Source organism: Tasmannia lanceolata, unplaced genomic scaffold (genome assembly GCF_043159265.1).
Source record: "Tasmannia lanceolata isolate RefF3 unplaced genomic scaffold, GAP_Taslan_0.1 ptg000020l, whole genome shotgun sequence".
In the NCBI taxonomy this organism is placed as follows: domain Eukaryota; kingdom Viridiplantae; phylum Streptophyta; class Magnoliopsida; order Canellales; family Winteraceae; genus Tasmannia; species Tasmannia lanceolata.
In genome coordinates, this window is record NW_027518697.1 from 13,050,813 (window position 1) to 13,076,729 (window position 25,917).

Here is a 25,917-nt window from a genome sequence, read left to right on the forward strand (position 1 = left end):
TTCTCTTCTCCTCTCCGTTTTAGTTAGAGCCTTTTCGAGCTTTTTGGAAAGGGTGATGATATTTTCACCCCTGCAGTACTTGCACAGACCCCTTTAACGTGATTTGACATAAAGTTGCCCACTTTTCACTTCAACTTAGGTTATAAGTGGGGTGGTGCACGTAATGTAGGGGGTGAAAATATCATCTCCCATTTTGGGAACAGTAACAAAAGACAAGATGAGTTCGTGCAATTATTAAAAGATGATAGTGCCACAACATTAGTAGCTTAAAATAAAAGAGGTAGCTTCTCTCTCTCTCTCTCTCTCTCTCGTTTTGGATTGAGACTGTAGCGGTCGAAAAGGTGGAGAAAATATCTTTCATGGCGATGTTGGAGATCGAGCGCTTTTCGAAGCTTGTTTGAGGTTTTTAAGCGCTTTTTTCGGTCTTGATTTTGGTGAAAATACGAACGAATTCGAAAAGAAGCTCATCTTCTTTCAGACGGAAGCTCTTTCACCGCGATCTCGAAGATTGAGCGCTTAGCGGAGCAAAATCTAGGTTATTTTTGCCTTTTTCAGTGGTGATTTTGGTTAAGGAATATGTTCTTTCGATTTTGAAACGTTTTTGGAAGGAAAGATTGGTGAGAAGAATCTCGTGGAAGAATCGCTTCTCGGAATTAGTTTTGGTGAGCGAATGTGTGATTTATGAAAAGAATTTCGTCGTTCTTCGGTCCTTTGCAACTTAAAAGCGGTCTAGAAGAGAGAACTTTCATTAGAGCTGGGTTGAGCTTATTTTGACGAGATTGCAGTGGTGATTCTGGTGAAGGAGCCTGAGATTGAGGTTATTTTGGCGTTTTTCAGTGGTGATTTGTGTTGAGGAATTCGTTATTTCCGAAATAGCTTCTTATTCTTTCGATTTCTAAACGTTTTTGGAAGGAGAGATTGGTGAGAAGAATCTCGTGGAAGAAGCGTTTCTCGGAATCGGTTTTGGTCCTCTGCAACTTAAAAAGTGGTCTAGAAGAGAAAACTTTCTTTAGAACTGGATTGAGCTTATTTTGAAGTGATTGCGGTGGTGATTTTGATGATCAAATGTGTGATTTTTGAAAGAATTTTATAGTTTTTCGGTCCTTTGCAACTCTCATAGCGTTCTAGAAGAGATAACCTTCTTTAGAGCAGGATTGAGCTTATTTTGATGCGATTGCTGTGGTGATTTTAGTGAAGGAGTGTGAGATTTCTCGAGTAGTCTTATTTTGTCTAGGTTTTCTCAAAGTGAAGGTTTTCAGCAGTTCGAAGAAGCTTAATTCGCGATTTAGGGTCTAAATCTCGATAAACAGAGGAGCAATTGTAAGATATCTGTAGTGTGATTTGCTTTGAAGTTGCAGGGAAGAATTGTGGTTTTAGTAGGTTTTTGTCTGAAGAACGAGAATTGTGGTTTTGGTTTTCCACTCCTTTGAAGGCTGTTGTTTATTGTTGGATTTCACAGCTTGGATTGGGCTTTGAGCATTGTCTTTGCAGGAGATTTCATATGTACAGACTTTGTAGAGAAAGAAAATGTGGAGATTATGGAAACTTAAATTAAAGAATTTTGAACTTTCGAATGGAGAAATGGATGAAATTGGTGTAATGGAGTTGAATTCGAGAGAAGCTTTGGACATCTTTGTGTGAGCTTGCTTGAACAAAGGATTTGATAAAAAAAAAATGAAGCTTTCTACGTCAGGGCTGGCTCCTCAGGCTCAGGATGGTATATCGTCTGTCATTTTAAAGATTATTATTCTTATATTATTCTTTCTTTTCTTTTTTTTCTATTAGTCCATTTGAAAATGAAACATCTCTAGTCTGCCCCATTCTAACTATATAATACAGATTACAGAGGTCATTTACATAAAGTGTTTTTTTGTTTGTGAATTTTCTGCATCGTGGTCTCTAATTATTTGTCCGAAAAACAATTTGAAGAGTGAAAGATGTTGGTGGGAATTTCTAGAAGTAGAATTCTGCAGAGTTGCTTCAAGGCGCGTAATCGCATTCCTTAAGACAAATTTCGCCCCCACCAGTTGTGTGCAAAGGGGATCCTCGAATTGCCTCCAAGATACAATGAAGCTTTGTAGGAAGATCCCACAAATGTTTGACGACACTTTGCACAAGTGGAATCAAACCCAAAACGCCTCTTTAAGAACTTCAAAGCCTTAGAGAAATCACTAAAACTGTTTCTGCAGAAAACAGTATTCAGTGCACTGTTTTTATGTAAACTGAACTTTGAGAAAACAACTAAGTAGGAGATTGCAAGAGAAGAAAAAGAATACAACAATAACTGTTTTTCTGTGTATTGAAAAAACAGATTTCTGCTCTTTTTATAGAGCATTAGATGTCTATTCACTAAGAGAAGCATCTCTTCAAGACATCCCTTGGATTGATTTGAATAATGAACATTCGATCGCAACTCTTTGCGATTTAAGTGGTTTGGATCATCCACAAAGTGTCCCCTGTGTTAGAAAATCATCAATGACTGTTGGGAAGCAAAAGACATGAAAGAAGTTTGAAAATGGAAGTGAAAAGTCATGTCTATTTTCTCCCAACGGATAGATTTTCGAACAATCATGGTCAACCGTGCTACCGCGGTCGACCGGCCATGCCTTTCTGGAAATTGTTTATGTTTCCAGAAACCAATCCGAGGTCGACCGTCCCTGTTTGAAAATTGTTTATTCTATTTTAAAATAACTTATGAAAATTCAATTAATTTTCCAATATCATTTTGAAAATCTCTAACAATCCCTCACAATTTTCAAAATGAAAATAACTTTCTCATCAGGCTTGGAAACCTTATGCATAAATGAAGGTATTTCTTGATTTGGACATTCACTTAGTGAAACACATCAAAGTTAGTCAGAATTGCATAGTAGACGTATCTTTGAACTAGCTATTCTATTCGGCTAACCGGACACAATTTCTAAGAGCCGACACATGAATTGGCCTTGTGTCTATATCTTGGTTTCATGAGCGCTCTAGAGACTAGCCAAGTCTCATAGGAAGCGGCACCACTCCCACACTTACATAGGTAGACTTATTAAGAGTGTCCCTGTAACTAAAACACTCCATCACCATGTTATAAGTCTATTAAGTGCCCATTTACTCATCCTTACCCTTGTAAACATTACAGGTACCAAGCACTTTACCTTGGGATGAAAATAATGTATATTATAGTGCTTGCAATCACTCCATATGATGTCCTTGGACTCAACTCAAGACTTGATGTTTATTCAAGTGTTGAGTCGAGGTTCCATCATTGGTGATTATTGGTTAATGACTTTAACCCCATCCCTACTGATGTTTTACACATCAAATATCTTGCAAGAGCTTTAGTTAAAGGATCAGCCAAATTTTGGCTTCATCTCACATAATTAATAGTCACAATCTCATTGGTTAGTAACTCTCTTATCGTACTATGTCTAAGTTCTATATGTCTGTATAAACATGATTATATGCCCTTGATAGCGTGGCCTGACTATCACAATCGACATAAATCGATGGTATTGGTTTAGGCCATATCGAAATTTCCAATAATGAATTCTTAAGCCGTTCTGCCTCTTTACAACATGCAGCCAAGGCTATAATAAACTCTGCTTCCATAGTAGAGATAGTAATGCATGTTTGCTTTTTAGAGGCCTAGGAGACATCTTGACCACCAAGAGTGAAAATCCACCCACTGGTTGAAGTATGGTCTAACGCTCAGTTATCCAACTAGCATTAGCGTATCTTTCTATTACTGTTGGATACCCACTATAACATAAACCATATTCCATAGTCCTCTTTAAATATTTAAATACTCTATATATTGCATTCCAATGTGCATAACCAGGATTACTGGTAAACCTACTAAGTTTACCTACTGCAAATGCTATGTCTGGTCTAGTACATGTCATAACATACATGAGACTACCAATAGCACTAGCATACTCTAGGTAGGAAATGATCCTACCTTGATTAGGATATAGCCTCCCACTAGGATCAATAGGTGTTGAAACAGGTGAACACTCAAAATGATTGAATCTTTTGAGCATCTTTTCTATGTAATGCGATTGGGTTAAAATCAAACCATTGTCATTCCTTATAATTCTTATTCCCAAGATTACATCTGATTCACCCATGTCTTTTATATCAAAGTTTTGAGACAAAAATGATGTAGTACTTTGAATATATTCAATATCTGTACTAAATATTAACATGTCATCAACATATCGACTTATTATAACACCTTTATTACCTTCAAATTTACTATAAATACACTTATCTGACTCATGTATCCTATAATCATTTGACACTAAAACTTTATCAAATCTTTTATGTCATTGCTTAAGGGCTTGCTTAAGGCCATACAAAGATTTGATTAGTTTACAAACCTTATGCTCATGTCCTGATAATATGAAACCTTCTGGTTGTTCCATGTATACTTCTTCATCCAATTCACCATTCAATAATGCAGTTTTAACATCCATTTGGTGAATATGAAGTTTGTATATAGAAGCAAGAGCTATCAAGACTCAAATAGTAGTAATCCTAGCAACATGTGCATAAGTGTCAAAGTAATCAATACCGGATTTTTGTGTAAACCCTTTGGCAACTAGTCTTGCCTTAAACTTCTCTATTGATCCATCTACTTTCATCTTCTTCTTGAAGATCCACTTACAACCTATTAGTTTTGACCCAGGTGGTAGGTCAACTAATATTCAAGTCTTATTTCTCATGATAGAATCCATTTCGTCATTAATTGCTTCATTCCAAAAGGCAGGATCTTGTGACTTTATGGCTTCTACATGGGTTTGATGATCACTTTCTATGTTTAAGTCTAACATGATCGAAGTATGGAGTTTTTCTCTTGTTCCTTCGACTAGATAGGTAACAAAGTTAGGACCAAAACTCTTTTCTTTTCGATCTCTTTTACTTCTTATTTCACTAGTTTCACTGACTTCTTTTTAAAGTTCTAGAGGGGGTTCCATGGAAGTATTAGACTCAACTTCCTTTGGAATAGAAGTAAATCTATTTTCATAGAAAATATCATCTCTTGACTCAACTATAGTGTTTATCTCAAGAAAGTCATTAGGTTCTATCACTTGAAACCTATAGGCCTTACTATGAATGGCATATCCTAAGAAAATATATTCAATACTCTTTTCTCCTAACTTTCTCAATTTAGGTTTATGAACTTTAACTATAGCCCTACATCCCCAAACTTTAAGGTAACTTAAGTTTGGTTTTCTTTTCTTCCAAAACTCATAAGGAGTTATATTAGATTTCTTACTTGGAACTCTATTCAAGATGTGACAAGCCATAAGTAAAGCTTCACCCCAAAAACTTTTGTTTAAATAAGAATTTACAAGCATTGCATTAACCATTTCAGTTAAAGTCTTATTTTCCTTTCAGCTACTCCATTTTGTTGTGGAGTAGGGCAGTAGTCTCATGAATAATACCTTCTGATTCACAAAATTCAGGAAAGTAATTAAGGGTGTTCGTTCGGTTATAACCGAACCGAATAGACCAAAATTTGATAACCGAAATAATTTCGGTTATCAAATTTCAATAACCGAAACCAAACCGAAAATTTTAAAAACCGAACCGATTAAAAATTCGGTTACTCGGTTATAACCGAATAGTAGGAGAAAAAGAGGAAAAAAAGCAAAATCTCGGTTTGGATCAGAAGGCTAAGATTATCCTATCGAAATGATTTTTTGAACACAACCTAATTAAGTTGTGATCAATCAAATGGACGGTTTTGATCATCCTATGGAGTGCCCATATATTACTTTTTTTTTGAAAAAATAATGGTTTTTATTATAATTTCGGTTATTCGGTTAACCGAATTTTTTTGGTGATAACCGAAACCGAACCTGAATAATCGAATTTCAAAAAAAAAATAACCGAAACCAAACTCAAAAGGAAAAAAACGGAACCGAACCGACCAAACCAATTCGGTTCAGTTCAGTTATTCGGTTATAACAGAATAATGAACACCCCTAAAAGTAATATTCACTACCCCTATCAGATCTTAAGCACTTAATCTTTGATCCACATTGGTTTTCTACTTCAGTTTTATACACCTTAAACTTTCTAAAAACCTCATTTTTGTGACTAAGAAGATATACATAACAGTACTTTGAATAGTCATCAATGAACGTGACAAAGTACTTTTTGCCTCCTCTAGTGGGGACACTATGTATATCACACATGTCACTATGAACTAGGTGTAACATGTTATTATTCCTATACACTTTAGGAAAAGACTTTGAAATTATCTTAATTTGCATGCATATTTTGCATTTGTCTACCAAGTCACGTTGATACTTAGGAATCAATTCTTATTTAACCATATCATCCATTTTTTTAGTATTAACATGTCCTAATCGACTATGCCATAATGATAAAGAAGAATCAACAACATAAGCAAATATATTCACTTTATTAATATTCAACTTGAACATTCCCTCATACATATATTCCTTCCCTACAAAGGTACCTCCTTTTGTAAGAATAAACTTGTCAGATTCAAACACAAGTTTGAAGCCATTCTTGTTAAGAATGCTTCCAGACACCAATTTCTTTCTAACTTCTAGTACAGATAGGAATCGGTTAGAGTGAGATACTTTCCAGATGTGAATTCTAGTTCCACCTATTCTCTTCCTTTGACTTCTGCTGTCGACGAATTGCCCATGTAGAGCATACTTCCATCTTCAACTATTTCATAAGATGAAAATAGATTCCTGTCTTTGCAGACATGTCTCATCGCACCCGAGTCAATCAACGAATCATTGCCATCTTCAAGGACATTTGCCTCTGAAATCATGGCAAAAAACTTTTCTTTGTCTGTTGGTACACCCGACTTCTTATCTTTAAGAAGTCGACACTCACCCTTGTAATGGCCAGGTTTGCCACAATTGAAACAAGCCACTTTTCTTTTCTTGTTCTTATCGAACTTCTTTTCAGGATTCTTGTTTCTCTTCCGATTGCCTTTTCCTTATTGGTTCGAGTCCTTGACATTTTCCACCAAATGGATTTTAGAGGATAGAGGTTCATGCTCTTCTTTGTAGTCTCTTATCCTTGACTCTTCCTCAATCTTAAGGCATTGAGCCAAGTCTTCAAGAGACATTTCCTCTTTTTTTGTGTTTAAGACTTTTTCTTTAAGTCTTTCCAAGTTGGTGGAAGTTTGTCAATTATCGAAGGAACAACGAAAGAATCATCAAGAAGAACGCCTTGCAAATGTATTTGACTTACTATATGTTGAATTCCATGCAACTGATCAATGACCGACCTATCATCTACCATGCGAAAATTCAAAAACCGACTTACAGTAAACTTCTTCCTACTTGCATCTTCCGCCATGTATTTTGCTTCAAGTGCATTCCAAATCTCGCTCGCTGATCCCATTCCCTGATATATGTCGAATAAAGTATCTGACATAGTGTTGAGGATGTGTCTTTTGCAGATGTAGTCGTCTTGTTCCCATTTCAGCCTTGCACGAGCCAGTGCTAGAGTTTCATTTTCAACTGCCACCGGCTTTGGGGTTGTGAGAACACGGACCACTTTGAGCGAAGTGAGAATGAAGTGCAACTTCTTTTGCCACCGCTTGAGTTCCCTTTGTCAAAGCGTTCAAGTTTGACGAAGTCTTGGTCATTTGATGAATCGAAAACAACACCATTGCAGCACTCAAAAAGAAAGAAAATTTGTCTTAAGATTGTTGGTGGGAAATTCTAGAAGTAGAATTATGTAGAGTTGCTTCAAGGCGCGTAATCGCTTTCCTTAAGACAAATTTTGCCCCCACCATTTGTGTGCAAAGGGGATCAACGAATTGCTTCCAAGATACAATGAAGCTTTGTAGGAAGATCCTACAAATGTTTGACGACACTCTGCACAAGTGGAATCAAACCCAAAAACCTCTTTAAGAACTTCAAGCCTTAGAAAAATCACTAAAACTGTTTCTGCAGAAAACAGTGTTTAGTGCACTATTTTTATGTAAACTAAACTTTGAGAAAACAACGAAGTAGGTGATTCAAGAGAAGAAAAAGAATGCAGCACTAACTGTTTTTCTGTGTATTGGAAAAACAGATTTCTGCTCTTTTTATAGAGCATTAGATGTCTATTCACTAAGAGAAGCATCTCTTCAAGACATCCCTTGGATTGGTTTGAGTAATGACAATTCGATCGCAACTCTTTGCGATTTAAGTGGTTTGGATTATCCACAAAGTGTCCATTGTGCTAGAAAATCATCAATGACTGTTGGGAAGCAAAAGACATGAAAGAAGTTTGAAAACGGAAGTGAAAAACCATGTCTATTTTCTCCCAAAGGATAGATTTTCGAACAACTGCGGTTAGCCGCCGATAGGCTTCTGGACTTTTTATTTTTTTTCGATCCAAAGAACCGCGATCGACCGGCCATGCCTTTCTGGAACTTGTTTATGTTTCCAGAAACCAATCCGAGGTCGACCAAGAACCCCCGGTCGACCGGCCCTGTTTGAAAATTGTTTTTTCTATTTTAAAATAACTTGTGAAAATTCAATTAATTTTCCAATACCATTTTGAAAATCTCTAACAAAAAACATTGTGCACTTTTTGTAGGAGAAAAGAGATGTTTGAATTCAGAGCTTTGGCATTGTTGCGCTGGCCCTCTTGTCTGCTTACCGACAATCGGTAGCCGTGTTGTTTACTTTCCTCAAGGTCATAGTGAACAGGTGCAAATAAATTAGCAGAAAATGTTCAATTTTTATATTTTTAAATTTTTTTTTTGTATAGCATGTTAATAAACCTTGTATTGTGTTGAGGTTGCTGCATCAACGAACAAGCAAATTGATGGACACATACCCAATTATCCAAACTTGCCTCCTCAACTTATCTGCCAACTTCACAATGTTACAATGCATGTGAGTTCTACAGTAATCTTTCTCAAAGTTTCACTATCTTTTGGAAGGTGGGGAAATGGTTAAAAAGAGCAATGTGATGTGGAATTTCAGGCAGATGTTGAAACAGATGAAGTATATGCTCAACTGACCTTGCAGCCTCTAAGCCAGGTAAACCTGAATCTGTCTGTTACAACCCAATTATTCCATTGCTTGCATAAAATAATTCTTGGAACTTTTCTACTCAGCAAGAACAAAAGGATACCTATCTTCCTGCTGAGCTGGGAATTCAAAACAAACAGCCCACAAATTATTTCTGTAAGACATTAACTGCGAGTGATACTAGTACTCATGGTGGGTTTTCTGTTCCTCGCCGTGCAGCCGAAAAAGTGTTCCCTCCACTGGTAGGTTTCTCATCCGAAAGTTGTCTTGTATTGTGTGGTGTTTAATGAGATAACCTTTATTTTTTCTTCCTTCAGGATTTCTCCCTGCAGCCACCAGCTCAAGAGCTTATTGCAAGGGATCTCCATGATGTTGAGTGGAAGTTCCGGCATATTTTTCGAGGTAAGTTAAGAGTTCCTTAAGGTTTTTAATGACTACAACATTTTCCCCATCTTATTTAGGTGAAGGTATCTCTTTCACAGCATCAGCTATTGGACCAGTTTACCTGATAAAAATGAAAGCCTGTTTTAGCATTAACCAAAAAACACTCTCAAAAAAGTATATCCGTTCCATAAATTATAGTTTCCTCAATTTGATGTTCGTGGATAACTGAAGATTGATGGGAGACCTTAAGCACCAAAATGAAAAGTAATCAATTGAATTGGTTGAATATCAAAGTTGGGGCTGTGAAGGTGGTGGAGTGGGTTGGATGGGATATGTTAGCATTATATTTGTATTTTTTTTACATGGTGTGAATTTTATTAATCAAGAAATAAGAGCTGCAACTAAGATGGTTAGAGAATACAAAGAGAGAAAATAAAATAAAAAAGCGAATGACCACAGACAAAGATATTAAAGAGGAAGCTCATCAAGAATCACGATTCTCAATCTATCAATACCCTCACAGGCCAAACGATCTGCCTCACCGTTAGCTGATCTCCGAGCGCACTGAAAGCGAACCGGGAAGCCCCCACACTGTCGAATCTCATTTATCAGAGGGGCAAATCACCAAGGGTGAGGACGACTCCCATCCATCTATCTAATAACATTGAGGGAGTCCCCCTCCACGATACATCTTGCTAAGACACCACTATCGGAGAGTCTGATTCCCTGCAATAATGCCCCTACTTCAGTCTCTTTTGAATCCTTGAACCCAATTAGACCTGAGAAAGCCCATCTAACTGACCTGACCTCGTCTACCAGTCGATCCACCCAGCCACACTGGCCAGCCCAGGGTTATCAATGCTTGACCTATCAAAGGTTTTTTTTTTTTTTTGTGGGGTGGGGGTGGGGCGTCCAACTAGGAGAAGCGGTGGTCTTCATCTTCTCGTTGCTCGAGCAAACCTCATACCAACATCGATTAAGGTCAGAAGTCAGAGGTAGAGATGAACTTAAAGAGGACTGTGGACCTTTTATGGAGTTCTTGAATAGGCGGGCATATTTCTCTCCTTTTAAAGAACCCACATGGTATCCACCAAAGCCAACCTGCAAAGTATCTTGCCTTTCTTGGGGTAAGGAGACGAGAACCAATTGTCCAAGAGGTCGGCTAAATGGAGAAGGAACAGCCACGACATGCAAAAGCGGTTAAGAATGCATCCCCAAACCTCTAGCGTACCTGCAATAGAGGAGAATATGATCGACTGATTTGCCCCCCTTCACACAGAGAACACAATGATCAATGATTAGCATACGACAGCTGTGCAGATGATCTACCATCAATATCTTGTCCTGGAAGGCTGTCCACCCAAAGGCACAGATTCTAGGCAGTGCATGACTCTCCCACACTCTCGCCGGTCGGGGGGGCTAGAGACAATATGGAGGAAGAAAGATCATGAAATGTCCCAGATGTGTTCCATATCTAGAACACATTTGGCATGCATTGTATTTGTATCAGATTACCTTAAACACCAAAATGACGGTAGAGCGAGAGAATGTTTCCAATAGCTGTTAGTCTTATATTACCAAGTTCTAGGTACTACTAAACTCTATGTAAAGAAGAATTACTAATAAGGTTCTAATAAGACCTAATAAGGTTCTACTAGGTTGGACTAACTGCATGAATGCCTGTTACCATATAAAAAGCATACTATTATTTTTTGATTAAAGTAAAAACAAAGCATATTATTAAGATAGATAAATATCAAAACTTGTGGTAATTATATATGTGCTTATAATATTCAGAAAAAATAGATAAAAGAGATCTAGAAGTGTCACACTGAATCCAGAGTGTCAATTCCAACATATGTTGATAAATTTGTGTTTGTTATATTCAGAAAAAATAGATAATCCAACATGTGTCCAACGCTGTAGTTTACCCATTTAGAAGAGTCCACATATTTCCGGCATGGTTTTAAATTTCCACCAAAACCGACACGAAACGTACCAAAATGTTTTTGTTTCCGTCTGTTCCAGTGAGGGTAAATATGAGGGAGTAATCCATTTCAGGGTGAACCATTTTAGTGTAATCTACTTACCATATATTCATTTACTTTTGATTTAATTTTCGTTGTTCCATTGTACAAAGCAGTGTTCTAAAAAGCGCTGGGCGGAGCTGGGCGGCTGACTGACCTCCCAGCGCCCAGGCGTTTCTAGGCGTTTTTCATTTTTTTTTTTAGATATTAATATATTTTCATAATTTCTTGCATTTTTTTATATAAAATATAAGTACTTGAATACATAACAATCCAAACCATTTTATGCATAAGCACTAAACATTAAATAATAACAAAAAGTCAAAAACTTAATAAGAAATTAAGCTTAAAATACTTAATAATTTAAGTATTTAACAATACAACACAAATCCATAACCAAAAAAAGATTAAGATCCAAGCACTTCTTCAGTTTTCATAAATCATTGTCCTCTTCCTCCAAGACCAAGACTCTATCTTCATCTGATTCTTCAAACACAATCTCCTCATCCACCCCCTCATCCTCTGTCTCATCATCCAATTGAAAATTATCTTCATCAAGTTCTCTTACATTCCTGGGAATGGTACGAGAGGAAGAAGAAGAAGTACCACCAACTCTTCTACTCCTCCGAGGTTCTAAAGCATCATCTGCTCTTGCTGCCTCTCCAACCACTCTCCAAGTAAGTCCCGAACCGGGGTAGACTTCATCTTCTTCTTCTTCGTCACCACCATCCACTATCCATCCTTGAGCCTTACTAGCTTCATTCGCTAGTAACACATCTCCTCCTCGTTCTTTCATCCTTTTCTTCTCATTGAAGAGCTTAGCATTGAATTGAACATAAACAAGATTGTTCAATCTTGAAGCATCTAGCCTATTCCTCTTCTTCGTATGAATCTAAAAAAAGAAAATGCAAGTATTAGTATATTAGTAGCAAAACTTTTAATCTCTAAAATTTTCTTTAAATTATTTTTAACACTTACCCCCTCAAAAGTACTCCAATTCCTCTCACATCCCGAGGAACTTGAAGTCAAAGAAAGTATCCTCATCGCCATTCGTTGCAAGTTTGGTATTTCAACACCATAATTGGACCACCATCCAGCTAATTAACCAAAATCAATAAGTAAAATTGAAAGCTTTACTTATAAACTACACTCAATAAGTTATAAGTAAAATTGAAAGCTTTACTAGGATCAAAATTGTCATCATTTTTTGATCTTCCCATAATAGCCAATTTTCTTCCAAACATACCCGAGGCTTGCTTGTACTTCAACAATTCCACATTAGACAGTATATGTTGGGTATCAAAATCGTCGGGGAAGAAATTCTCAATGCAAGTTATCATGGCATCCATAACACGAGGATCCTTCTCTACTTTATCATCTCTAAAGTAATAGTAAGGATTCAAGAAGTAGCCAGCTAAATGCAATGGACTATCAAGCCGATCTTTGGCCTTTGCATCAATGATTTCTAAAGCTTTAGGGTTTTGAAGTTTTTGGGTTTTACTGTTTTAGACTTTTAGTTTTAGTCGATGTTGAGGTTTGAGAAGAGGGTGAGGGTTTTACGTTTTAGGTTTTAGGTTATAAAAACTAAAAAATACACTAAAAAAGGCACCCCTTTTATTTCTTTAGGCACCCCTCTTTAAAAATTAAAATAACTAAAAAGGCACCCATTTTATTACTTCAAACACCCCCTCTTTTATCACACCGCCCAAACCCGCCCCGCCCAGGCCCACGCACATCGCCTGGGCGGCCGCCTCATCTCCTGGGCGGCCGCCTAATAACGCCCAGGCGGTGAGGCCGCTTTTTTAAACGCCTAGGGCCTGGGCGGTGCGTTTTTTCCACGCCCAGCGCCTAGGCGGCCGCCCAGGCCGCCTTTTAGAACACTGGTACAAAGTAAATAAGGAGGGTATTTTATTTCTAGTGTTCCATGACCACATATTGTAGAGGGTAAATGTCATTAGGGTATTTTAATCATATATTTTGGTCATTTCACCTAATATATATAAGGGTATTTCGGTCATTTTCCATGATGTAGGAGTATTCTGGTCATTTTTGCCTAATACGACGTATTTTGATCATTTTTTATGTCATGAGGGTAATCTTAGGGCTGCAACTCGTGTCGGGTTTTACCCGACCCACATCGACCCGACCCAAAAATAACATGGGTCGGGTTTAGAAATCATGGGTCTTGGGTAGGGTTAGGTTTTAAATTAGAAAACCCGACTCAATCTTGGGTAGGGCCGGGTTTAAAGAAAAAAAACCCGAAACCCGAAACCTGAAACCCGATCCGACTCATATGGGTGTACTATGACTTTCTTAAGTATCTCTTGAATAACATAGAAAATTATTTTCCAATATATAGATACAATTGCTTTCATGGAGGTGAGATCATGTCTGTTCTGTAAAAATATAACATCCTTAAATTTATACATAAATTTAGAGATTTTTGGTGTTAAGATTTTTTTTTCCTTCAATCTTTAAAATTAGTCCCTATCCTACGCAAAAAAATGAAAACCCGACCCAACCCGAGAAACCATCTTGGGTAGGGTTGGGTTTACAAATCTCGGGTTTTCTTGTAAAAAATTAGACCCGACCCGTGATAATTCTCGGGTAGGGTAGGGTTTTGAAAAACCCGAGTTGCACCCCTAGGTATTCTAGTCATTTTTACCTGATATAGGGGTCTTTCAGTTATTTTCCATGACTCGGGGGTAGTCTAGTCATTTTACCCTATGTGGGGGGTATTTTTATCATTTTTATCTCATAAGGGTATTTAGTCATATTCCATGACTAGGGTATTTTGGTCATTTTCACTCTATAGGGGTATTTTGGTCATTTTCCATGATGTAGGGGTGTTCTGGTCATTTTTACCTGATATGACATATTTTGATCAATTTTTATGTCATGGGGGTAGTTTGGTCATTTTCCATGACTACGGGGTATTATAGTCATTTTACCTGTATTTTGATCATTTTTATGTCACAAGGGTATTTTAGTCATTTTCAATGACTCGGGTATATTGGTCATTTTCACTCAATTCAGGGGTATTTCAGTCATTTTCCATGACGCAGGATTATTCTAGTCATTTTTACCCGATACGGGAGAAAGATTTGTTTGGGTCGGGATTTCGTGCAACTTCTTCGACTTCCACTCAACGCGACTCCTAATTACATAGTTTCTAATTACTACCTCCTTGAGTGTATGCCATTCTGCCTCTTTCAGGGTAAAGAGATGGCAACAAGGGAACAACTTACGAGAAAAATTGCTTATGTTTTGATTATTGGAACACCCTTAAGTTTTGCACAGGGGGTCACTGGAACATATCCATAGCGAAACTGAAATGCATACCTAAACCAATGTGTTACATAATTATATTTACATGAATCGCATGTGAAATGTGGTATATATGTTATTTATAAATATTTATATAAATTGCATGTGAAATAAGGTGTGTACTGAATTATTGGACTGTTGTTTTGCTTACGGGATGGTTTCTAAGTGTGTATTTGTGCTTATTCTAGCATTTCCTTAAGTTCCATCTTAAAATTATATCATTTGCATATATTTCCATACGGCTTTGTGATTTTGCTGGATTTCCACCAAAATTTTCAATCGAAACCAATGCTTTTGTTTCTGCCATGACCGAAACTGGAACCAAAATCGAAATTTAAAACCTTGGTTGCCTGCAATGGTGGAGACTTGATGCAGGTTACACCATGGTCTTACTGTCACATGGAATAATTTACTGACAAAATTAATACATTTGAAAATGTAAATCCAAGGTTGGGCTGATTAGAAATGGAGATCAGGGTATGCAAGTGCTGATTTTCTGGTACACTGCAATTTTAGGTTGGTAAATCCTAGGTTGGGTTCATTGGACATGGAGATCAGGGTATGCAAGTGCGCATTTTCTGGTACACTGCAATTTAGTATTATTTGGCTACATCAGTGATCTTGCTATAGTTTGATGATTTGGCTCGAGATGCCTTGTCTGTAATTTTTGTTTTGTTTTTCTTTGTCTTTGTATCTCACCTGTATTTAGCCTGTATTATTAGCCTTGCCTAGCCTAGTCTTTTCCTTTTAATAAAATTTCAATCAATAAAAAAAGAAATTGGCAACTAAGTCTAGACTCATTTGGACTGGGGCAGATGCTAAATGTCTGAGTTTATGAGGTATTTGAATTACTCATGACTCATGTGGTCTTGAGTACACTCTTGCAACATTGATGCAAACATTACAGAAACAAATTGTACGGAAAAAATAAGAACAAGTAAACATATCATGCACACAGTGGCTTATTTTCATTATGCCATTTGATATATTATATGTGCAGATGCTGAATATTTTTTATTTAAAAACCAAAATCATATTCTCTGACTCACTTAATGGCCGTTATTTCAATTTACTGTTGCTTGTGCAGGCCAGCCCAAAAGGCATCTTCTTACTACAGGCTGGAGTGTGTTTGTCAGTGCCAAGAGGCTTGTTGCTGGGGATTCTGTCCTTTTCATTTGGTAAGGCTTTTACCTTTTCCTATTGCTCCCAGCTGAGATCTATGTCACAGATTTCGTTGTCGGGAATTTCTCAGCAAAGGAAATTCTTGGGATATATTAATTTTTTTTTTTTGGGTTTATATAGGGAGAAAATGGTAAACATAAAATTATTTAAAAAATATTAAATTTAAGAAAAAAATATTAAATATAAAATATTGTAAAAATATCGGGATAATATCACGATATTATCGGGACATTTTATGATAAAAACGAAAACATCACCATATTTTTAAAATACCGGGATTAGTTCGGTATTTTGTCGTTTTATCAAAATGTCGCGATAAAACTGTGATATTTTGTGACATATCGGAGATATTTGTGACATAGGCTGAGATTAAGCTTATGGATTTGTGACCTGTAACATGTTACCATCCCTGTGTTTTGTTGTCAAACTAAGGAATGAAAAAAATCAGCTTTTATTGGGTATCCGGCGCGCCAGTCGACCACCAACCGTGATGCCTTCGTCTGTTCTATCAAGTGACAGCATGCAAATAGGACTACTTGCTGCAGCAGCTCATGCCGCTGCCACAAATAGTCGTTTCACTGTTTTTTATAACCCAAGGTAGCAAAGTGTTTTTTTTTTTAATTCTCTTCTCTGTATGTTGTCATAGCTCTTCTTTACTAATATGTTTTTTATGGTTTCATCTGGATGCATATCATTGCAGGGCTAGTCCATCTGAGTTTGTCATACCACTTTCAAAATACGTGAAAGCAGTATTTCACACTCGTGTATCAGTTGGAATGCGTTTCAGGATGCTTTTTGAGACCGAGGAATCAAGTGTCCGTAGGTATGCTTGTGGGAGTTTATTCACATTTATTTTCATAAAGTGACAATTTGTTGTATTTTTTATCAGTCTTTTTAATCCAGGTACATGGGTACAATAACTGGAATAAGTGATTTGGATCCTGTTCGTTGGCCTAATTCTCACTGGCTTTCTGTCAAGGTAAGCAAGTTTGTGTGGAAAGATACTTTGGCAAAGTCTAAATGGTCTACTGAGTTTGAGGTCGGTGACGTTCAGGTCAGGTTTTATTAAACTAAATTAGGGAGAGGCCTTGGTTTGAATTCATAAATTTTTAGAGGGGACTATCTAGATTTAGATATCCAATCAGGTGCCAGTGATTATGGGATACATAACTATTATTTCAATTACATTCTTTTCTTCTTGATTCCCCTTATTATGTTACATATTTGTGGGCTACGTGCATAAAAAGTTAATCGAATAAGATATATTACTAGTACATGAGGTCATGAATCTTTCTATTTTCCCTTCGACACTTTCTTCCTCGATTATCTTGCCGACATTGTCATTTTTTTTTGTTGAATGGCAAATGTTGCAGACATATGTCATTCTGTAGCAAGTAAAGAACCTCCCATTTTCAGCGATTCCTGCCCGCGCATTTCAACGTTTCTTTGCTCAAAAATTCAAATTATAGTGCATGACGGTTTGCTGACATCGAATAAAATTTTCTTTTTTAAAAATGCAGGTTGGTTGGGATGAGTCAACCGCAGGCGAGAGACAGCCAAGAGTGTCTCTGTGGGAAATTGAGCCTTTAACAACTTTCCCCATGTATCCATCATTGTTTCCCCTTGGGATGAAACGCCCTTGGCATCCCGGCTTACCTTTTTTCCAAGGTATATATTCTCGTTTAAATGGTCTTTGTTTCCAGTACTGTTTGGTCGCTTTACTCTGCATTATGGAGACTAGTTCATGGTACCATTATTTATACATTATATTTACAATTGCACTCTTGGTACGGTACAGTTTGATCGCTTCCTTGAGTTTAATTGGCGTGACATATACTATTAGCGGGTTGGTGCTCTGTGATTTTAGTAAATCGTAAGTGTTCGTTAGTTATGAGATTGGATTCATCTCTACACTTAGAAAGTTTTAAATACAATATATTGGCAAGCAGGTTTGTCTCCATACATGTGTGAGAGTTCCGAAGATGAGAATGACGCGAGAAGAGAAGGGAGAGAGAAATGGGAGAAGCCACATAATTCATGTGGTTTGCCTTGTATTCAAATAAAATTATTCTAAACACATTACAACTTATTTATCAATCACATTTTCATTTACAAGTATGCCCTTAATGGCTAATAATGTTCTCTGCAACACTCCCCATAAATATGAAGTGTGTTCCTCTGAACATTTTCAGCATGTCAAGTGGATAGAAATGATGATTTGTAGTCAGCCCTTTGGTGAATATATCAACCACCTGGTCCTTCCTTTGTATATGTTGTGGTATCACTATCACCTTTCCACTTTCTCTCTTTCCACAAACGAAGTGAGTATCTCAGCGTGTTTGGTCTTCGTATGAAAATTAGGATTATTTAAAATTTTAATGGCAGTTTAGCTGTCACAATGCAATGCATGTGAGTCACGGTAGCAGTTCTCTCTCCAATGTGACCTCATATGCCACGGCTCTATATTCCGCGTCTGCTTTAGATATGGCCAGATTCCTTTGTTTATCACTTCTCCAAGAAGCAAGAAATCCATTTGCTACTATGCATAGGTGTCCTCTGCCCAATCAACATTTGAGTATCCTGAGAAACTTGTTAAGGAATCCAATATCTATATGTCGGAAGTAGTGTAACTTATTACGATCCTTTGTGTCAAGTTTGATCGTAAGCATTCTTTTACTCTTTTAATTTATGTAGAGAAAATTATAGGGAGATGCACCCCCTGTAGAATAATACGCTCCCCTTTTAACGTGAATTGTGGGCAGACTTTTAACTCTTTTTCACGTTAAAGGGGTGCCAATTATCCTTCAGGGGGTGCGAATAAATCATTGCCCAAATTATATTAATTATAATATAGTCAGCTAATCAATGTCATACCTGATGAAGTGCGGCTGGTGAACAAGGAGTTATTTGATTTACTTCAGATTCTCACGAAGAAATGCATTGTTGACATCTACCTAGGATAAGGTCTATCCAAAGAGTTTGGTTAAGGCTATAATCAATCGAAGTGTTGTGCTCTTTACTGCTGGAATAGATGTATAGTCATCGTCGAGGCAATGTTGCTGATTATAACCTTTGACAACAAGTCAGGCTTTGTATCTTTCGTTGTATCACCTGGTTTCCATTCCAATCTTTGGGCCCATTTACATCCAACAACATTCTTACCTTGATGGTTCAAGTACAACACCGTAAGTGTTATTTTTGGATATGGCTCCAATCTGATCAACAATAGCTTCAACCATTCTATCACTGGCAGTAGCTTTTGTAAAGGATGCTAGCTCACTGATGTCTGTTGTCGTCGCCACCAATGGTTGTTTGTATTTTTGTTGATGACTGTAAAAATTTCCATTGGGCTGAAAATCCCAGTTCCATGGGTAGAAGAGGAAGATCAATAGACAGATCAGTAATCGGAGTGGTAGGAATGGAGAGTTGCATGTCCCCGCCTTAATCTCAAAGCCTATAGTGTGTGGATCATAGAAGTGTCTCTCTTTTTCATGCGATTAACATCCATCTTGCATCAATATAATAATACTTGTACCACAATGTGTCACTGTAGCCAACATAATTTAGACAATTCCCTTTTGGGAGATCTTTCTCGTCTATCTCAACGTATGGAAACATATGCAAATGATTAAATTTTAAGATGAAACTTCAGGAAATGCTAAAATAAGCACAAATACACACTTAGAGACCATCACATAATCAAGACAACCATCTATAATGGTTTCACAATATTGAGCACTTAGTGACATGCGTTGTCGCACATATATGATAATTATGTACATACCAGAATTCATATTTCATGAAAATATTTATACATAATAAAATAATAAATACTTCATATTTCAAATACAATTCATAGTAATTTAATTATGAAATACATACTGATGTATTATGCTACTAATACACTCGATTTTGGTTTCAATATGCATTTCAGTTTCGGTGTGCATTTCGGTGGGGCTGGAAATGGATATCGGTCTTTTCGTGTTGGTTTCGGTGGATTTTTTTTTTGGAAGATATTTCTGTGGATATTTAAAACCATGCAAAGGAAGAAGAAAGAGAAAGAGGGATAAAAGAAGAGAGAATCATGAGAAAAGTGTAAACAAATCCTCACTCACGTATTAATGAAATCAGTTACTATTAAAAAAAAAATCCTCACTCACGTTATTGTATTTATATACTAAAAAATATATTGGATAATAATGCCCCTACATTGAGGTAAAAAACATATTCCAACAGCTTGCATATATGGGCCCCATGATCCTCCAAGTATTTGCTTAATGGTGAACTATTTCAATATGCATGCTGACCTGGAAGTTTTTTTTTCTCTGAATGGCACGAAGCATTCTTATTGAAATGATAAGAAATACAAATGAACAAGCTGGTCACAAAAAGCAAAACAAAAAACAACACACAAAGCAAATCAGAGAGGGCCCCTAATTAGGGAAATCTCACTATCCTGGAAACACACTCACGGGCACGAATCCACCTCAGACTTATCCACACATCGTACCTAAAAAAAATTGACAGTCCGCAATGCATTCAAGAATCTCTTCAATAATGTTTGCAATCCTTCAAAGGCACTCAATGTTTGCAATTCATCCATCTAGCTAAATTGAAGGAGTCACCTTTGACCCAAAAAGGCCACCTTTAACAGCATGACAACACACTTGAGAGCTAAAACTTCCACATCATTGAGTCTTTTGTCCCCCACTGGCCCTGAGAAATCCATTCTAACCTAGGTATCGTGGTTCATCATCCCAAATGACACTGCCAATGCAGCATGCTCACTATTCACAAATACTTGACCCATCGAATGAGCTTAATAGACCCATTGGTTATCAATAACAAGCGAGCTAAACCAATGGGGTATTATTCACTTAAAGCTGCTTGAATGCTTTCTACCCTTTAGCACTAAAAGAGGGGAGAGTGATGGTAGACTTAACCCTCCTGAAATCCAATGGAAAGGGATTATTTTTCTGAAATAAAATAAAAAAATTGTATGAACACCTGAACCTCACAATGGGCCGCCACTGTGGTCTTTGAAATATATGTTTCTCCGACCCCTGTAATGTCTTCAACATACTGTTCAAGGGTTGGATTTTTATGACTATGTACATATGTTGTGTGAAGTATAATAATTATGAGATATATTTGAAGTTCTCGAGCATGTGGGTTGGGAATCTCTATGAGATCACTGTTTTGCAGATTCATAGTCTACAACTGCATAGCTTTTAGTGGGACTTTTTTTTGTTCCACAAACATTGAAAATTGAATTGGCCTTGGATCATTTTCAAGGTTGTTTTTTTTTTTTTTTTTTGAATGGTAATTTTCAAGGTTGTTATTTCTTCCGTTTCCATATTATATCTGTGAATGATTTCTAAATTCGAAAAGCTTATGGTTTTATGCTGGCATTAAGACACCCTTGACGTGTTTTTTTAAGACACCCTTGAAGTTCATATAGGATGAGCTGAGGAAGCATTCTAGTGAGCGTGTCAGGATTTCGCTAAAGGGTTATTTTAAATCAAATGCCATATTAAATTGTGTTCTCATCATTCAATAATATTCGTTATCTATTTTTTTTCCTTATTGTAGAAAATAGAGAAGATGAAGGTAATGCCTTCATGTGGATGAGAGGAGACACTGCAGTGCGAGGCCTTCAATCCGTGAATTTTCAGGCACTTGGTATGGTCCCCTGGATGCAACAAAGGGTTGACCCCTTGCATGATCAGTATCAAGCAATGGCTGCAGCGGCGTTGCAGGATATAAGAAGTGGGGATTCTCTGAAACAACAATTTTTGCACTTACAGCAACCTTTCCAATCTCCCCAACAACTGACCAGGTCCAACCCACTTATGGAGACGCAAATTATTCGACAATCACAGTTGCCTAATATGTCACAGAACCTGCCTCGGAACCAACTTATACAGCAACACCTTCCGCAGCCATTTAATGATCAACAAAATCATCAAACACAACAACAAACCTATCAAGAAACATTTCATTTTCCAAATGATCAGATTCACCAGCAGCTATCACCTTTGCCCACTTCTTTGTGCCAAAAAACATCCTTTCCAGATTCAAATGCCACCTCATCACCCATAACACCTACATCCGTAGAGAGTATGTTGGGTTCATTGTGTCCGGAAGGAAGTGCCAATCTTCTGAACTTCTCGAGAATTGGCCAGTCCGTTATAAACGAACAGGACCCTCAAACTTGGGTACAAAAGTTTACAATGCCACAGGTCAGCCCCTTTGGGAATACAGTATTGCTTCCCCCATTCCCTGGGAAAGATGGTGCCATGGAGCCACAAAATTGCAGTCGAGATTCCCAGACACATACCTTGTTTGGTTTTAATATTGACTCATCGTTACTCCCTACTCAAGTTCCAAATCTGAGTTCTGCTTTTTCTGCTTCCGGTTATCAAAGCTCGATGTATGGTTGCATAGATGACTCGTCCGGTTTGCTACAAAATCCTGAGCAAGTTGATCTGACAACCAGGACATTTGTGAAGGTTAGAACAGCACGCAAGATTCTTTCCTACTATTCTAACCATGGTGTTAAATCATTTTTGGTTTGGGTTTCAGACTTGACTTGGCCGAAACCGAAATTCGGTAAAAAATGAAATTTCATTTTTTTGTAACGAAATTTCGGCCGAAATCTTGGAACACAATTTAAAAAAGTGTAGAAACCTTTTTCTCTTAAAAAAAAAGCATTTTAACGAAATTTCGGTTTTGGATCATTTCGGTTTTGGTCAAAATTTAAAACCATAATTCTAACTTAAAGTTGTTGAACTGAAATTTCTGTTTAAATTTGTGCAGGTTTATAAGTCGGGATCAGTTGGGAGGTCATTGGACATTACCCGGTTTAGCAGCTACAATGAGCTGCGAGAGGAGCTGGGTCAGATGTTTGGCATTGAGGGTCAGTTGGAGGACCCTCTAAGATCAGGCTGGCAGCTTGTATTTGTCGACAGGGAGAATGATGTGCTTCTCCTTGGAGACGACCCTTGGGAGTAAGTATCTATTATAAATGATTTTGGAAATTGACCTGTTTTCTCCAAAGAGTAAAGGGATTCCCTTTTTTTTAATCATATACATAAAACCCAGTTGGTATTGATTTTGTTGCTCCATAGTAGGGTTGTTTTGGGATTTGGAAAAATGCCATCTGTACTTTCCCCTCCACATTGAATAGTTGGCCGTGATTGCATTCTTTTAATTAAGCTACAGTTACGTAAAATGGAACTTGGCTTAGTTTACAAAATTTTGACTAGTTTCTGTCACGCCAGTACAGTCGCCATGCTATCACACTACGGGATGAGTTGGAATCCATACTTTTAGCGTTATGCACCAGCCAGATATGAAATAATTACATATGTAATCTTCATGCTTATGTCGGAATTGGATTTTCTCTTCTCACTTTCTGAATGTTCTATTTTCTGGGTAAATCATGGTATGTTGTTTATTGAAAATCTTTGATTGTTTTTCTCCTTTCCGAAAATTGTATGCTGATCATTTTTCAAAGTTTGGGCTATTATGTTTCTGGATGTTGAAGGTTGTTTTCTTATCATTATCTTATGGTCAAATGTATTGTTAGGTATTGACTGAAAATAAATGGCATGTCATGGTAATAAGGCTATCCAGATTTCAAAACAACAGTGCCTATATCCGATACAAATGATATACTTGTTGTGAATTGCCTTAACCATAGTTCTCTCACCATAAAAAACTATGAATAGTCTCGTTGAGTATTATAAACTGGTTAGGCCACCATATACGAGTTTCCTATAGAGTGCATGAAGTGTTTGGGGATAAGGGGGAACTACTACCTTTCTGGATTTTTGCACTTCGTAAATGTATTGTCCGTTAATCCACTATGTTTTGTTATGCTCAATAAAGCTTTATGAATCTTTTATTTCTTTTGTTCTGTTTTTTTTTTTTTTTAAATTGTTTGTTTGTTCTGGTTGTTCTGACTCATATGAACACTTATGCAGGGCTTTTGTAAATAACGTATGGTATATCAAGATACTTTCTCCTGAGGATGTGCAGAAATTGGGTGAGCAGGAATTTGAGTCCTTAAACCCAAGTGGAGCTCAAAAACTGAGCAACACCAGCTGTGAGGCTCGAAACCTTGTGTCTGGCATAACCTCAGTTGGCTCGTTTGAATATTGAAAGGAGACAAAGCGGTAAGTCTTACATGCACATAAATCATGCATAGGCGCAGCTGAAGGCACTGTTACACAGAGCAACACACACTGTGTGCATATATGTGAATGCATATTTGTTATATAAATGATTTCTTAATATTAACCTTTCAAGTAAATGGGCTTATTGTTAAGGGGAAGCATGTTAATTCAAAATGTTCATTAATTTGCAAATTCATGTAAAAAAACTGTTGCAACACTTTTGTTATTGCCTAGCTAAATGGTCGAAGTTTGTAGGCGCTGGTAATTTTTCTCTTCTCAAGTGTGGTAATGGAAAGTGTGGGTGGGAGATTCGGAAAATGAAACTGTTGCTGTTGAGTTAGCAAATTCTGAAAGAGTTGCTAAAAATTATTTTACTCTCCATAATACCCCTTTTATAGACTTGAGTGTCCATTAGTGTCTTCATAAGTTCATACTCACGCTTTCAAAATTTCCAATTTCAGCCCATTTACCTTTCAAAAAAAAATAAAAATCGACCACTGGCAATTCTCATACCCCATTCAACAACCAAAATGGCGCTGGCATGTGCTTCGCATAACTTAAAAAAGTCTTTGAGTGTAGTAGTAAGCGCCCTTTATCTGGGGGTATTGATGTACGGAAATCTGATGCCATGTCCTTGGCTGTTCTAAGTTTCTTCTGCCTTGGGTCAAAAATTAGTTTTCTAGTATCTCTCAGAACCTCAAATCCCGCTTTCTCCCTTTTTGGTAATTAAAGTTATCTGTATGTGGTTTCAACTTGACGCTACAATAAATGTTGTGGCTCGAAAGAGAGATTTACCATTTGAAATTTTTGGTGTGGTTGTAGAAAGTGATCCTTTTAGTAGTTTTTTGCACACATTCTTGCGAGCACATCCCTGCATATATTCATACTTGCTGACACATCTGTCATATAATCACGACTAGAACATTCTTGGCATGCAGGTATTTGGTCCATGTGTATTTTTCAGCCGGGCTTTCCAACTTTGCAAGTTCCATGTACCAGTAATTATGTGAGGTGAAGGTAAGGACTATGGATGGTGAGTAGATCCCAGTATTCCACAATTTCCTATGTAATATATACACTGACAAACACCTGCTGTCCTTTTTACAGTTTAACTTCATGTGTTCTGTTTATGTCTCAGTTGATGATTTATGACTCATTTCTTGCAATCAGTGGTCATAATCAGTAAGCAAACCTCTAATAGCATTACTAATTGTCATTCCGTAATTTGGTGTTTAATATGTATATCACTCTGTTCAGATTAACTGCTCAAATTCTTTGCACCACTATTTTAGTTGTCATTATTGATTGGCCATCCAAATTCGTAATTGATAGCGGAAAAGATATTATACAAAACTACAAGGTGATTATGAAAACTAGCATCCATCAAGGTTGAAAAACATGCAGCACTGTTCTAGGGTTTTGCAAATGTTCACCGACATTTATTTGAGACATTGGTCTCCATCTTTCAAATCAACTAGAAGCCCCATGTCAACCTATGGTAGAACCTCACAAACCTAATATTGTTGCGACTGGATAGAATGTAATCAGTTACTGGAGGATTACTATAGAGGCTTTGGATTTGGTCACTTCTGGAAGAGATCACTTTGTAGTTTCTATATATAGACACTTTTATGAGTTCCAAAAGGTACAGTGCGTAGGTGTTTTGTGATGGCATGGTAAAGTAGGATATAGTTACATTGGTGTAGGCTATTATGGTGGCCCTGCTTTGTTCTAGTATTTGTGTCCAAGGTTTATTTCTACATCTTGGTTGTATGATGCATTTTAAGTGCTTAGGTGTAC

At 37.1% G+C, this 25,917-nt stretch overlaps 1 protein-coding gene across 1 annotated transcript; it reads left to right on the forward strand.

The window, feature by feature from the left end:
* The first annotated feature begins 289 nt into the window (after nt 1-289).
* Nucleotides 290-25,388, forward strand: LOC143854935 (auxin response factor 12-like). The gene is made up of 15 exons (XM_077365078.1): nt 290-1,717; nt 8,578-8,690; nt 8,781-8,879; nt 8,970-9,026; nt 9,104-9,259; nt 9,335-9,419; nt 15,843-15,933; nt 16,370-16,534; nt 16,638-16,760; nt 16,841-16,916; nt 17,458-17,605; nt 21,530-22,449; nt 22,757-22,947; nt 23,926-24,117; nt 25,056-25,388. The coding sequence occupies exons 1-14, from the start codon at nt 1,675-1,677 to the stop codon at nt 24,101-24,103; spliced, it is 2,445 nt and encodes an 814-aa protein (XP_077221193.1). The 5' UTR covers nt 290-1,674; the 3' UTR covers nt 24,104-24,117; nt 25,056-25,388.
* The last annotated feature ends 529 nt before the right edge of the window (nt 25,389-25,917 follow it).

Excerpts from the sequence above, each read along its gene's own strand:
- LOC143854935 (XM_077365078.1), top strand. The coding sequence starts at position 1,675 with ATGAAGCTTTCTACGTCAGGGCTGGCTCCTCAGGCTCAGGATG. Across the intron at positions 8,691-8,780 it reads CTCAAGGTCATAGTGAACAG|GTTGCTGCATCAACGAACAA; the intron begins GTGCAAATAAAT and ends TATTGTGTTGAG. Across the intron at positions 22,948-23,925 it reads CTTGGAGACGACCCTTGGGA|GGCTTTTGTAAATAACGTAT; the intron begins GTAAGTATCTAT and ends ACACTTATGCAG.